Source organism: Erithacus rubecula (assembly GCF_903797595.1).
Source record: "Erithacus rubecula genome assembly, contig: scaffold_101_arrow_ctg1, whole genome shotgun sequence".
Taxonomy (NCBI): Eukaryota; Metazoa; Chordata; class Aves; order Passeriformes; family Muscicapidae; genus Erithacus; species Erithacus rubecula.
In genome coordinates, this window is record NW_027636395.1 from 283,855 (window position 1) to 299,587 (window position 15,733).

Sequence of the window (15,733 nt, forward strand, 5' to 3'; positions counted from 1 at the left end):
AGGAGGTAAAAAAAAAAAAAAGATATTGAATAATGACTCATTTGTAGAAAAGCTGTTTCTGTTCAAAGATAGTACAAGACAGCAAAATTAAAGAGCATAAAATAAACCTGCATTGAAAGATGCTCAGTATATTTTTAATGGATAACAATCCAGACTTCCATGCAGACATTTTAACCCAAATATTATTCCTTATTTTGAGGGCTGGGTGGTAGAATATATGTTATCAGTGCCTGTTTTGGGAGTTGTGCATTTGACACCAAATTGTGCCAATTTGTGTTTGTTCTGTTGCCTTATTTTTTGGGCAGGATCTCAACAACAGAGTGGGTAGATACCACCCCATCCTGATTTCCTCTTCAAGAGAGAAGATCCCAATTTAACTCAGGCTTTGCAGTCAAAGAAAACAAACACAAACTGGTAGAGGAGTCTTCCCAATTAGTTAGATATTTAAAATAAAGGCAGCATCTACTGCTGTTTTTCTCTACATGTGGATGTAGTGTGTACATGCACAGGAGTGTGTTTACTTAATGTTAGTTAGGAATAAACTCTTAATTTAAATCACTTTTTCTGGTATCTTCCTTTCTACAGGAAGGACCACAAGTGAATCTTGAATTTTTGCCTATACATATATGAGTATACACACATTTAGGACTTGTTTCCTGAGGTTTCCAGGACCTCACCTTTTGTAAAGCTGTTGATTTCTTATTTGTATAATTTTTCTTAATTTTATTTTTCTATGGTATCTCTTCCCACACTATATATTTAGCATATTAAATGTTCTGTGCTTCAAAGCTTTTCAGGCTAAAAAAAAAAAATCCAGATCAATAAATAACTGTGCTGATGTAAGATGCTGGAGATCAGGGTGCAAATATTTCTAGTTATATAAGCAAGAGTGGCTGTGATGAGGCTTCCTGAAATTCCATGATTTTCAGGTGCTGTACACTCTTCTTCCTGATTATTTCAATGTAAGATTTGTAGCTTCTCAGCAAATTTAACCAGTGTGAATCCTGAAATTATCCTTGGCATGACTGTAGTGCTCCAGTGTCATGTTTGAAAAAGGTAAAAGGAAATACTTAAATTGGAAATACAATGAAATCAATAAATAAAGAAACAATAACAAAACAGAAAATAGGAAAATTAATCTAGTTAGAAAGAAATGGAAAGATTTAAGTATTGAAAGCTGTCCAGTTGTTGGGTGCAAATAAGCAAGAGAAGGAAAAGAAGCAGACCTCAATATTTTAATATTAAAACCGATAACAAATTGCCAGTGTAATTTACTATTATTAATAAAAATCTCTATGCTGTGATATTAATCAGCAGGATGGATGGGAAATCACACTTTCTAATAACTATCTTGGGAATGCCTATATTTCATAATCTCTACAAAATTTTAAGTGGGTTGATATCACCCAAGGAAAACTTCTTTTGATACATTTAATAATGTACCTTGTATGCTTGTTGTCCTAGGATCTTCCTCTATCATTTCATAACTCTTTCATTATAATAATTTACTTTTTATCAACAGCTCTTGTTTAGTAAGACACAAGAAAATTATCAAAAATCTACTCTGACTTTTGGGGAAAAAAATATTATTAATTCTTACAACAACAGCTTTTCAGTAATTGATATTTTATTATATCAGAGTGTTAAAAAAAAAACAAACTAAGCTTAAGCAGGTTAGGTGGCTGCCAAAGAAAGCATGGAAGAAGTACAAGGAAAGCTCTTTGGAAGGGGGCAAAGTAGAGAGAGCATGGCTGAACTGAGAGAATTTGATTTTTCTGTGAAATTCAGCCTCCTTTGAGGCTGATTGCATAAACAGGGAATCTGTATTTTTTTTGTGTGTCTTGCATTCTGAGATCTTTAATTCTGTCATAAGAGAAAAAAGTGTTGAAGGAAGATTTTAGCCTTATTATTTTAATAAGCAGTCAAACATTGCTTGTCATCTTGGGCAAGACTAAACACCCCTCTTTATATTGTATCATAACAGATAAAATTCAGATGTATTTCTTACCATAAACAGAATTTAAATTGCTTCAGGGGCATGGAAATATGAAGAAAAAGCTTGAATGAGTTTACTCACTCAGGACCATGGGGATTTGTGCACATACACAGCAATTTCTTAGATTATTTCTTGCAGTAACAAATATGTACCACTTAATTCACATCATTTTTACTCATATATTGACTTTCCATATGGTAAGGACTGTTTGCAACAGCCAAGACCTTCCTGTTTTGTTTTGTCTTAGAAATTGAACAGCTTCTTTTTTTATAGTACATTATTTTGAAGTTTTAATGCAAGCTAAAAGCCCTTTTCTATTTTTTTTCTACTGGAAAACTTTTAGATAAACTATGCTTTTCCTGAAAGCAGGAATATTCTTTACTAGGCTTGACAAAAGAGTTATATGTGACATTCAGCTGCCTGTGTATGAGCAATTATATATATATATACATCTGTAGTAGTTAATGGTTTTTTTGAAACAACAACTTCATTAGTTTTTCCTTTTCTATTTCTCTTTTCCTTTCTATAAAACTCTTTTCTCCAGTAGTCTTCCTTAAAAATAAATGCAATGTGACTTCAAAACAAAATCGTGGCAAAAACATTTACATAATGTCCACAGTACTATAAAGCAGTAAAATGCTAAATGAAAATTAAAATCAGAGTGACTGAAGATAAGAAAAGGGCCAAAAGAGTTCCCAGTCCAGTTCTTATTCAAGACACAACTTTTGCTGGGTGCCATGGCAGTTGTGGCTGTAGGATAATTATGAAATAATTATTAAAATAATAATAATTATTAATTTATAATATGCTCCAATTACAAACACAGTTGTAATTTTAATTGTAACATGCTCTCATGAATGTCCAGCTGTGTATTACTAAAAAAATGTTAACATGAAATCTACTTTTATGTACTTTAAAAGTTATTTGTGTCAGATAACCTGGGAAATGCCTTGGAATTCCTGAAGTTATTTTGGAATGGCTACAATAGCTACAGAAAGGCACAGCCCAAGAACAAAAAGGTCTGGGTAGAGATTTATGTATTCAATTTGCCTGCAGCACTGTGTTTTAACAAAGCATGAATTAACAATCCACAGTAATATTACAAGTCAGAGTTACAGTTATTCATGAATTTCATTAGTTTCAACTTTTCAGAATTTCATCCTGTTCAAACTGCACAACAGTTTATTTATTAATATACACTTAGGGAAAGAGTGGGAGTATTTCAATATCTTTCCATCTTGACCAAAAATTTATCTTTTTTTTTCTTTTTTTTTTTTTTTTTTTTTTTTTTTTTTATTCCAGCCTCCTAAATTGCAAACTATTTCTACTATTTCTTTTTTTTTTTTTTTTTTTGTCTGCAAAAACAGTAGCACTGGGCTTTTATTTTTTTAAGCAAAATACAAATCAAACATCCTGCAGGAGTGTGTGTTCTCTAAACTCCCATGATTAGGGGCAGGGAGAGAAGGTGTAAAGCAATCTTATTTTTTATCAGGTCTTGTTTCCATCTCAATTATTTTCTAGCAAAATATAGGCAATATGATATAATGTCCTAAGAAATTCAAAATAAGGGCTTTTTTTGCCTCAAGCTGTTTAAGTTGTGCAGTTGGATGTGTCTGGAGAGTTGCCTCTGATGCAGCTGAGGGTGGACACCAGGAAAGTCCCTCTGGCTCTGATGCCAAAAGATTTTTGCTTTTTATATACTTTTTTTCATATATTCTTAGCTCTGTAGAGTATTATTGCATTTATTCAGTGAGAGGCCAAAACAAGGGATGGATTACCTCATTTCTAATTGGGGATTCTCATCAATTATGTTAATTTGATAAACTGAATAAAACTTTTTACATATTTTATCACTTTTTTTTTTTTTTTTTTTTTTTTTTTTTACATCTTTTTATCACTTTTATCTTGCTTGGCTCTTTTAGGGGCAATAAGGCAAGATCTCCAGTGGAAGTTTTTCATGCCATTCCCTAAAGGAATTAATTATTCCCCTGGGCAGTGCTGCAGCTCAAGCCCCAGCCCTGAAAGGCAAAATTTACCTTTTCTGAGACCTGTCTATTGCACACTATTGCACTGTGTGTAATTACAGAGCAGGAATTTTAATTTTAAGCATTGCTTGTCAGAAAACACCAACCTGCAGTATTCCTGTGCAGGGCTTAGTACCATTAACCACCAAAATTACTCAGTACTTGCACCCAGGTGGAACTGGCTTCACATGAGCCACATTAACCACTAGCAATTAATCTGTATTTGTGTATTTGATCTGCAAAGGAAGCAGATCTCAAATATCAAGGTTTTGAAGATGCTGTTCATCTTTCAGACTGAAGGTTGCTGTCTGCAAACATGGGTTGTGATTTTAAACGGGGGTTCTCAATCAGTGTGGGTTTCTGGACTGGGAAAAAAAAAAACAAACAATGTGGAGCATGAGTGGGAGATGAAGAGAAAAAAGAGAATGGTCTGTCTAGGAAAGGAGAAGGAGTTGGAGGATAGTGCCAGGATCTGGAATTCAACAGGATTTAGGGTTGAGGATGTTTTACATGGAAATAGCAGGGTTTGATGGCAGCTTGGGGAAAAAAATGTGGAAGAGGAAAGGATATATTTCCTCTGTGCTACATCCTCAGGGAAATAAATGACTGGTGTGTAACTCTTGCCTGTCTCCCTTGGTTTCTGCTGTGGACAACTTTATGCCTGTTTGGACTATATATATTTCACATTTAGTGATTCTCTTTCATCACTTTTTAATAATATTTCATGTCCTGAGGATAACCACCCTCTGAGGTTCTCTTCTGCTGTTTCTGTGTCATTAATGCAACACTAGTAATTAGGACCTGACTCATACAAATATGAATAGCCTAAAGTTTAGGCTGTGGCATTTTTAGTTCCCACTGGAATCCTCAGCAACAGGACTAACTGGATTTATTCTGTTTGCTGTTATAATTAAGGTTCACATCATCTTTGCAGGTTTTTTTTTTCCCATTTTCCAGTTACAGAGGGGGAAAAGGATGAGAAATCCGGATCACTGTCAGTTTAAAGTGCAGTGAAACAAAGAAAAATGACATCTTCATACATGATGACAAGAATTACAATGATAAAAATAACACTGCTGCACAGAAATCCCAATTGCAAGTGAAGTTCTGCATTAGGTACCAAACAATATATAGTTTCTTTATTGCTGGGTGTGTTTTACTCAAGCCATTACCAGTGCAGTAAACACAGACATGGATTTGTTTCAACCATGTAGAAAATGGATTTGGAGAGTTTATTTTAATGCAGAATCTGTAGACATCAGCATTGTTAGGACTGCACTCTTGAACTAAATCTTCCAGACATCCCAACTGAAATCTAATATAACATTTCTCCGAATATTTTAACATTAAAAATTCAAGTCTGCAGTCCTTCAGCAAAGTTTTTGCAAAATTATTCTCTCTGCTTGCAGAGGGTTTTTTTGGTTTGTTTGGTTTTTTTGGTGTTTTTTTTTTTTTTTTTTCTGTTTGATGTAAACCAGAATCAACTGAAAAATAAATTTGGAAGATATTTCTAATGTAAGTCAGATAATTAATCTGGTTTTAACGAGACAAAGTGAATCACCAAAGGAATGTAACAAACAAGTTGCCACACCTGGGTCAGAAAAAGTGGGAGAACTCAGTGGCAGGAAAAGGATCATCTAGGAGAAAACCAGCAATGATGCTGCCTGAGTGGAAAGTTAAAGGAGGAGGAGGAAAAGGCCTTGAAAACATATTTTGTGTAAACTGATCAGGTGTTCTCTGGGAAAATAAAATACTCCTGTGAAAGGTGATGCAGAGATGCAGAACAGGTCTCACATTAACACTTGTAAAGGAGGATTCTGGGGGGAGCTGGTGGGGGAAAAATATTGTATTACTCAGAAACACATATTTAGGTGACAAAAGGTACAAAACAGCAGTGAAAATTGGCAAATAAAGTTCTTAGCCTTGGAAGCTGAGGAATATGAAGAGAAATAATGGAAGAGGACTTGGAGAAAATGTCCTGTAGTTCATTGAACACTTTCCCCAGCTTTTAGGGTATTTTCATGTCTCACCCTCTGTAAAATCACTACACTGCCTGCTACACTCACCCTGCCTGAAATTTGGGTATAATTTCCCATCAAAGGCCTGGGTGAGAACTTTAAGACTCTTAAGGAAAGGCATTGTATATCCATCAAGTATAAATTGCATGTTTTCAGAAAATATTCTAGCTATTCAGCTCAAAAAAAGATTGGGAGATGCCTGGACAATCAGGTTAAATTTCTTCCCTGTAGAAGAATTGTGCAGAATAGAATTGGAAGGAAATGTGCAGAAATGACCCAAAAGAATTTTTGCACTCAGGGGGTGAACTTTATCTTTTGCTGCATCCAGATGGAGACACCTTGATCATTACAATCAGCACGCTCCATTTGCTGCATTAAAAACAAGATAAATATTTAATCACAGTGCAATTAAGTCTGGATCTCTGCCATTAGTTTATAATGAATATATAGGCAGATAGAGTCTAATACACTACTAATTCACTTACAAGCCAGGCTGAACAGAATTTTTTTTTATTTTTTTTCCCCCAAAGCTTGTATTTTGGGAATGTTCATGAGATGACAGTGTGTGTCACCTAATCACTTTTTCTGCTTTCATGCATTAACTGGAATTACATGCAGCAATCAGTTATTGTTATCAATATTCCACATTAATTGTGAATGATTTTCTGCAGTGACTATTCTTTTCAGGTTGAAGTAACCAAACAAAAAGCAAGCTGTAGGTCAATACATATTTGTTGATGCAAAGTACATTTGTATCCAAACAGTGAAATAGAAGCAACAGCAGGAAATTCAAAACTGAGTTTTTTGAAGAACAGGAAGGAGCTGTTGTGGTTTGGTTTATTTCCTTCTCTTTTTACAAATATTTGAGTGTGGTGGGCCAGCAAGGATTTCTTGTCACACTTCAGAAGCTTTGAAAGATGAGTTAGTCCAAAATGCATCTTTATTATGATCATCATTAACTGATGGTGATCAGTTTTTTTAAGAAGCACCAGTATAACTGGTGTTGTACCCTAAAACCTTCAGATGTTCATGTGTATTTCCAGCACAGAATTACTTTTAAATAAATAAAATAAAATAAATAGAAATAAAATAAATAGAAATAAATAAATAGAAATAAAATAAAATAAAATAAAATAAAATAAAATAAAATAAAATAAAATAAAATAAAATAAAATAAAATAAAATAAAATAAAATAAAATAAAATAAAATAAAATAAAGTAAAATAAAAATAGTTTTTGACTAAGAAGGAGCAAATACTGGACTACAAAGTATTATTTCATTACTGCTGATGCTTCCTACTTTAGGGACAGAATGAGCACCTTGTCCAGAAGATATTTCCCCAACCTCTGCACTGCAAGGCAGGCACCTGGGGCATTCAAAAACAGCCTCTGTGCTGGGTAAATCCTTCACAATAATGCTGAATTAACAACCAAGGCAGTAAATGTGAGGAAGATCTGAGACCCTCAAAAGCTTTTGTTATATTCCTGACCTTTTTTGTGCAATAAAGCAATTTTCTGTCAGAACCTGTAGGGCCACTCCTGATGATTTTGAATGCTTTGTCTGCATGATTCTGTGGAAGATGGTCCCTTTTGAATAGCATTAGGTTATTTGGATTTGTGTCTGCTGAAGTGTGAATACTACAATCTCACATCTGAAGGGGCAGACCTTTCAAAAATCCATTTTGAGTTTTTAAAAGGGTGATGAGGAAAGAAAAAGGTCAAAAAAAAAAAAAGAAAGAAAAAGGTGGTCTACCATCCATGTATATAATGGTGGTCAAATTTTTAACTGTGAAGAAAACATCTAAGTCAGTTAGAAAATTATATAGTATACAAATATTTGTATATATTTTCAAATACATATATTATTACAAATATTTGTATATATTTTCAAATATATATATATATTATTACAAATATTTGCATATATTTTCGAATACATATATAATTGGAATTTTTTTTTTTTTTTTAATATCTAGAGCAGATTTTTGCTTATTTCCAATGGAGGGTGGTTTAGCTTTGTCCTCAGGTTGCAGGAACTGCTGAGCAGAGGCAGTGGAGTGTTGGCTCACCTGGACACTGAGCCTAATTCAGTGTGATAACCCTTAACTCCCTCACCATGGGCAGCCTGGGCCAATTCTGCTCATTCCTGCCTTCCCATAGGGTTGAAATTACTTGTTTGTGGCACTGGCTTCCTCTCCACACACTAATTTCAAAACACAGCAGCTCCTGCTAAGTGAGCTCTGTCACAGTTTATTTTGAATATTCTGCCTGGGCAGAGAAAGCACCTGAAGTATTGTGTGTTATCCAAATATTGAGTAAAACTTCCAGATACTGATGTTAAAAACTGTGTGAGACATCTCTGGTGAAGGTCCCAGTTCATCAGATGGGGGAAAACCATATTTGACATTCATGTAAAGCCAAGAAAAACTGATGCCACAGAGGTGTGCATCTGGAGAGTACTTCTCTTTAAAAGGAAAAGTAAAATTATTTTATGCTTTTTGTTAGTTTGATGATAGATCTCAATACTTGTTTTGATGGGATTTGCAGCTTATTGTATCATCAGAATAACATTATCTATTAATCCTGCTTCAGTAATACTCCACGAATAAAATGAAACAGTTAGCTTTATATCTTTGCCTTGATGTATATTAAGGTCAATATCTAATTTAGTACTTTTCATTAAAGTCATATTATTTCTACATGAAGAGAAAATTGATTGATACCATCAAAAGTGCTAACATTTCTTCTTAAATTTTCCTTAATTTTACTTGAAAAAGATGAGGTTATTTTGCATGTTTTACTCCACTGGAATATGTATTTTTTCCTTTATTTTCTCTTTATATTTTCCATATTTGTCACTTAAGCTTGACTTAATAAGAAAAGGTGGGTTTTGATTTTTGGTCACCCATTTTAGCACAGTTTTAAATTTGGGGAATCCAGCTGTATGATGGAAATGGCCTGATGTTGATTTCTCATTTAATTACATCCCATGCTATTTTTTAATGCCTTTCCCACCAAAGCATGAGCAGATTTTATATTTGGCCAGACAAATGCTTATGCTGTTTTTTAGAGGCAGGTGGCTATCACTGAACTGGTTTCCTTGTTTTTTCTGACTGTATCTTCTATAGAAAAACCTCATGGTTTGTCTCAAATACACAATTTCCACTGCAGTATGGCACAATACAAGTTTTTTATTATGAAATTTTTGTTGACTGTACTTGTCAAGGGAGAAAACAGATAACATGGTTCTGCCTTGAGCCCCTTTGCAGCTCTGCTGAGGATCCATTTATTTGATTCACACATCTATGAAGTCTCAGAGATTTTAGTAAGAACATCTAAAATTTAAAACCTGCTACACTTTAACTTTCAATATTTTTCAAAAACAACATGGGATTCCAATTGAATAACAGAATTATGTATTTTGGACTACACTTATTATGTTGGCTGATACCCTTGGAACTGAACAAAGAAGGACTCCAAAGAGCAGCAAAGTGAACAGATCTATTACTTTGAGTGCACAATTAATCTTGCTGACATTATTTTATATGAACATGGATAAAAATGCCTGGAAACCATACCACTGAATTCCTCTACTCATTAATATTGATCAAATGTTGTTGCACTCTTTGTGTTGGAAGCCACTTAAAGATTACCTGTAAAAGTATTACAGCACTATTGATTTAAAAAAAACAATCCCTAAAGTCTACTGTTTTTGAAAATTAGTTGGTATATTTGGCTTGGGTTTTTTGGGGTTTTTTTTGGGTTTTTTTGGTTTTTGTTTGTTTGGGTTTTTTTGTTGAGTTTTGTTTGGTTTGTATTTTTGTTGGTTTTTATTTTTATTTTTTTAAATAAAAAAGGATATTTGTGGACTTGCTGCTATGGATCTGAGTAACAGACCACATTAATCAGGCTGTCACAGAATTAATTATCCAGAATTTAATACCATGTTGTTTAAAAGCCTAGGCATCCCTATGGAAGTTGGCTGGGACCTCTCTTTGTGCCATCTGTGCCCAGATCTTACACATTACATTTTTGATACTTCCATGAAATGATGGCAGCATTAGGCCCCAGATCCTTCATGAAACTTAAATCTGCTGAAATTGCAACAGGGGTTTTGTAGACTCAGTTAAAATTAATTAATTAACTAATTAATTAATTTTAAAGGATAATATCTTAGGGTGTTCCTGCAGTTTAAATAAGTTCAAGATGTGTGAACTTAAATTTTGGTCTTTTGAAGAATCAGGAGAAACAACAGTAGAGTGGCATAGGGTTTTTAATTTTCAATCATTCATTCATTTATTTGGAACACAGAGTCTAACCCATGTCTTTATCAATTAACAAATGCTAGCTAGTCAAAACGGGGTGACTGTCATTTTTTAATTTGAGCACAAATAATGAGGATATTTTGTTGCTCTAAAAATCATTTTTCAATTATCAGTTTTTGTGAACAACAGCAACTAAAGTAAACAAAAATACCCAAAGAAAAACATTCAACATTTATATAGAAAATAGTAATATTATTTGTCCATAACAACCATAATCAAGAAAAAAAAACCCCTTCCTATTGTTGGTGTGTTTTTGTTGTTTTTTTCTCCACAATAAAGGCTTCATAGAAGAAAATCATTAGTTATAAATACTGTCATGCACCAGTATATTTATCACTATGCACCTCAGATGACCTTTTAAGCCTTTGCAGTTTGGACTGATCTGAGAAAATGCAAAATACAAAGAAAATCAATGAAAGTAGGCTGAGCGTGTGCCTAACAAGCCATACAGAGAAAGCAGAAAGCAAAATGAGAAAGTAATTATTAAAAGATTTATTGTTCTTGGAAGATTAGATATCTTGCTTGCCTAGAAACAATTAACATATGAGGCTGCCTGCAGGTACTCCCCAAACTGCATCTCTGTGATAGAGGCTTAGAAAAAAAATACACAGCTCATATTTATTGGGAGGCTAAAAGTGCAAATTACTAGACAGGTTTCTTCCCAAATTATTATAAAGGAGAAATAGCATGAAGTATTAATACTTCAAAGAAGAGAAGCAGTAATAATTGAAAGGCACGAGTCTTCTTGAATTAAGAATGTATTGTACCACTACTTTTAAATTGTAATACAATTTATTGTATTACAATTGCAAATTCTAAATTGTAAAATTATTGCAAAGAGAGTGTGTGGAGAAAAGCAAAACAGGCAGCAGCCATTCTTGTTTTCATCTTCACCATTTTTGCCCTCATTTTGCTACTAATTCCATGGAATTATCTGCAGTACATTCAAGTCCATTATATTTTTGGTTCAGTGAGACATATCCCATGTTTAATGATGTACACAAGCAAAACCTCTGCAGGGCTGTGTCTTGGAACAGGCTGATGACAAAAGTTGTAATGGGATTGTGCACCTGCATGGCTTCCCAAATTGCAATAGCCACATGAGCAATAATAACTGGGGAATATGCTCTGACACCCTCATCATTCAGTTAATTTTTATGCTTTGCAAATTAATATTTCTTGGAGAGCTCAGTTTTCACTGGATGATAATGTGAAAATCTTTCAAACCTGGGCTTTTAATTGAAAATATGAAGGGGCTGACACTCAGAAACTCTGAACTTGCAGCTTTTCCAAGTCTAAATCGTTCAGTTTGTTCATTTTTTGGTTCACTTAGGTGACTTGTCAGGTCACAACAAGGTGGGACAGAGGGGCTGGGACAGCAGCTGGACACGAGCCCAGAGAAGGGAAGGGAGCTGGGAAGGGGCTGCAGAATCCCTGAGGGAGCTGGGAAGGGGCTGCAGAATCCCTGAGGGAGCTGGGAAGGGGCTGGAGAATCCCTGAGGGAGCTGGGAAGGGGCTCAGCTGGAGCAAAGGAGACTCAGGGGCCCTTGTGGCTCTGCACAGCTCCTGACAGGAGGGACAGCCGGGGGGATTTGGGATCTGCTCCAGGAACAGGGACAGGAGGAGAGGGAACAACTCAGGCTGGGCCAGGGGAGGGTCAGGTGGAACCAGCAGGAATTTCCCCATGGAAAGAGAGCTCAGGGTGGAATTTCAGCAGGAATTTCCCCATGGAAAGGGAGCTCAGGGTGGAATTTCAGCAGGAATTTCCCCATGGAAAGGGAGCTCAGAGTGGAATTTCAGCAGGAATTTCCCCATAGAAAGGGAGCTCAGGGTGGAACCAGCAGGAATTTCCCCATGGAAAGGGAGCTCAGGGTGGAATTTCAGCAGAAATTTCCCTATGGAAAGGGAGCTCAGGGTGGAATTTCAGCAGGAATTTCCCCATGGAAAGGGAGCTCAGGGTGGAACCAGCAGGAATTTCCCCATGGAAAGGGAGCTCAGGGTAGAATTTCAGCAGGAATTTCCCCATGGAAAGGGAGCTCAGGGTGGAATTTCAGCAGGAATTTCCCCATGGAAAGGGAGCTCAGGGTGGAATTTCAGCAGGAATTTCCCCATGGAAAGGGAGCTCAGGGTGGAATTTCAGCAGGAATTTCCCCATGGAAAGGGAGCTCAGGGTGGAACCAGCAGGAATTTCCCCATGGAAAGGGAGCTCAAGGTGGAATTTCAGCAGGAATTTCCCCATGGAAAGGGAGCTCAGGGTGGAATTTCAGCAGGAATTTCCCCATGGAAAGGGAGCTCAGGGTGGAATTTCAGCAGGAATTTCCCCATAGAAAGGGAGCTCAGGGTGGAACCAGCAGGAATTTCCTCATGGAAAGGGAGCTCAGGGTGGAATTTCAGCAGGAATTTCCCCATGGAAAGGGAGCTCAGGGTGGAATTTCAGCAGGAATTTCCCCATGGAAAGGGAGCTCAGGGTGGAATTTCAGCAGGAATTTCCCCATGGAAAGGGAGCTCAGGGTGGAATTTCAGCAGGAATTTCCCCATGGAAAGGGAGCTCAGGGTGGAATTTCAGCAGGAATTTCCCCATGGAAAGGGAGCTCAGGATTGGCAGTGCCCAGGGAGGGTTGCAGTGCCCATCCCTGGAGGTGTCCAGGGAATTCCTGAGAGCTCTGGGCTGGGGACCAGGTGGGGATTGGGAGCAGCTGGGATTTTATGACTTTGGTGGTCTTTTCCACCCTCTGTGATTCTGGGATTCTGAAATTCCCAATCCTGATTGTCAGTAAATTGTGCTGTATATTTATTTTCTCTTTTGTTTGTTTTGCTTGTTTTGGTATCTTTTTTTTCCAAATACCATTTTAAATGACGGAATGATTATGACACTGCATTTCAACAAACAGTGGTTATCACATTTCTGGGTACAGGCTGCAAATAACATACATTATATTGAGTTCACAAATCACCGACAAACTTGCACATGGGGCTTTCTAAACAATGTTTACCATTTCTTTAAAATGAGATTGGAAAAAAAAAAGATCATCAAAATAATGTTTTCTTATAGGAGTCATGTTGTGGGTAGCATTAGTAAGATAATAAAATGTAAGTAGCTCTTTTACAGTGCTGTTAAATGAGTAAACTCAAGACCTCAGGTCAAGCGATTCCATTTTTCAAAGGTATTTAAAGTTACAGTAATTGCAATCCTAATAGACTTCTGTGCTGAAATTTTATGCATCCTAGCATGTGGTGTGTTTGGAGAAAGGAAAATTTAGTCAGAAGAGGTTTTTCAAACCATCTTGAAGTGGCTCTGCCACAGAGGCACTGAGTGGAAAAGAATAGCAGGTTTGGTAGCTGCTAACTGCTGGCCCAGATACTCACATTTCAGAAAGTCACCCGGAGCCATAGCAAAGATCTCCTCAGACTGCTAACTTGACATGTAGTGATCATTCAGGGACATTGTACATGTCACTCTGTGCATGATAGGCATGTTTGATTAATACCTATTTCCTCAGTGGTGCAAAAGCCAGAATGCCTGTTATCTTTAACAGGAGAGCAAGATTTAGCCTCACTGTCTCCTGTCTTCTCCCACATTAAAAACTAATGCTGTGATTAATGAGTAGTGACATGCTTCATACTTTTTTTCCTTGTTCATAAAAATCCATGCTGGCAAGTTATCTGAAGTAAGTGAAGGGTGCATTTTACTGAGTTAGTGGAATATAAAGGCCTGCGCAAGGCATTTTATTTCTTTAATGAATGCTTATAAACGACTGAAAGTATTATGGTTGTTATTGTGGATGTCTACATACCTCTCTCTGTTTTTTTTTTTCCCTTCTCTCAGGACCCTGCCTTCCCAATCCATGCCATAATGGTGGGACGTGTGAAATTAGTGAAGCATACAGAGGTGACACCTTCATAGGCTACGTCTGTAAATGTCCGCAGGGTTTTAATGGCATTCACTGCCAGCACAGTAAGTTCCACGTGGTAAATTTTATTGTATTTATAGATAGGAGCCTTTTTATTGCCTGCACTGTTAAGGATTAATATCAGATCTGGTTTTCTGGAGTATGTCAGATTTTGGCCTTTATATGATGAGCAAGCTAATACCACAGAGTGCTGCCTGCTGCCTTCAGAAAATGACCTGACTGTCAACCCACTGGACACAACAATGCATGATTTGCTGTGCATGTTTTAGGCCATGGCAAGGACAAGGTAAACATATTTTTCAGGGATTTAATGCAGAAGCATATTTTAAATAGAAGGGCTATCTTCTTATCTCAGTAGTGTTTGTGTGTTTGCTTTGATTAATGCTAAAAAAAAAAAAAAGAGGAAAAAATGTTGAAATTTCTGAATAAATATGTCCTCTACATCTTCCTTTACCTATGTCTTTATAAATACTGAAGAAAGGTTTTGAATCACAATATCTAAGGTCAAGGGCAGAACTGCCAGACTTATATCAGATATAAATTTAAAATATAGGTTTTGAATCTCTTTCTAATCCTTACCATTTATTTGGAGAGTATTTCCTATTTTCAGGTCAGATCTGGAACAGCAGGTCAGTATCCTCAGAATATGTAGCTGGAGAACTTACAATGAGCCACATGGAGAAGGAAATTTTGGGTGTGCTGGATTTGGCTGGAGCAGAGTTAAATGTCTTCACAGTAGCTGGTGTGGGCCTGTGTTTTGAATTTGTGCTGGAACCATCATTGATAATTCAGAGATATTTTAGGTATTGCTGGATAGTGCTAGCACAGAATCAGGAATTTTTCTACTTCTAGCTCTACCCCACCAGTAATCAATACCAATTAGTGAGAGATATTCATCTGCTACTGACTGAGCAGGCTAACCTATAAATGCAGTCTGCATTGTCTGTTACTTAAATAGAAACTGGGTTGCTGGTTTTTTGTTTGGTTGGTTTCTTTTTTCCACATGCAAAGCTCATTTAAAGCAAGTGCTTGCCTGAGGAGAAGCTCACGAGAGAAACTTTGGGGTTTCTGTTTTTTGCATGAATAGCTCTTAGGCCAAGAACAGCACAGCTCTTAAAATCTTATGCTGTTGATGCCTTTGGAAGCCAGCTGTTACTCAGAAGGTGAAAAACTCAAGGAAATAGTCAAGAATACTGTTCCACTCAGATATAAAAATTAGTTCAGTCATTCAGATCAGAGTGAATAAACCCTGAATCCAACCTACCTGAATTAATTGCTCCTTTTAGATACTTGTCTATAATTTGAAGTATCAAGGACCAGTACAGTCCAGGTCAGCTACCATCTTCATGTTTTTTATGTCTCCTAAATACTCAGAGGAAAGTGTCTCCAAAAACTGGAATATGGATATAAATTTCATTACCTTTGGCCACACTCTCAGTTAATTGTGTGGGTAACATGG

The 15,733-nt window shown here is 36.3% G+C and overlaps 1 protein-coding gene across 2 annotated transcripts in view; it reads left to right on the forward strand.

Annotated features, from left to right (window-relative positions):
* EDIL3 (EGF like repeats and discoidin domains 3) overlaps nt 1-15,733 on the forward strand; it is a 227,292-nt gene that overhangs the window by 100,810 nt on the left and 110,749 nt on the right. For both annotated transcript variants that reach the window (XM_079331767.1, XM_079331768.1), the window contains one exon: nt 14,190-14,318. In XM_079331767.1, coding sequence (XP_079187893.1) covers nt 14,190-14,318 — 129 coding nt within the window. The remainder of the gene's footprint in view (nt 1-14,189; nt 14,319-15,733) is intronic.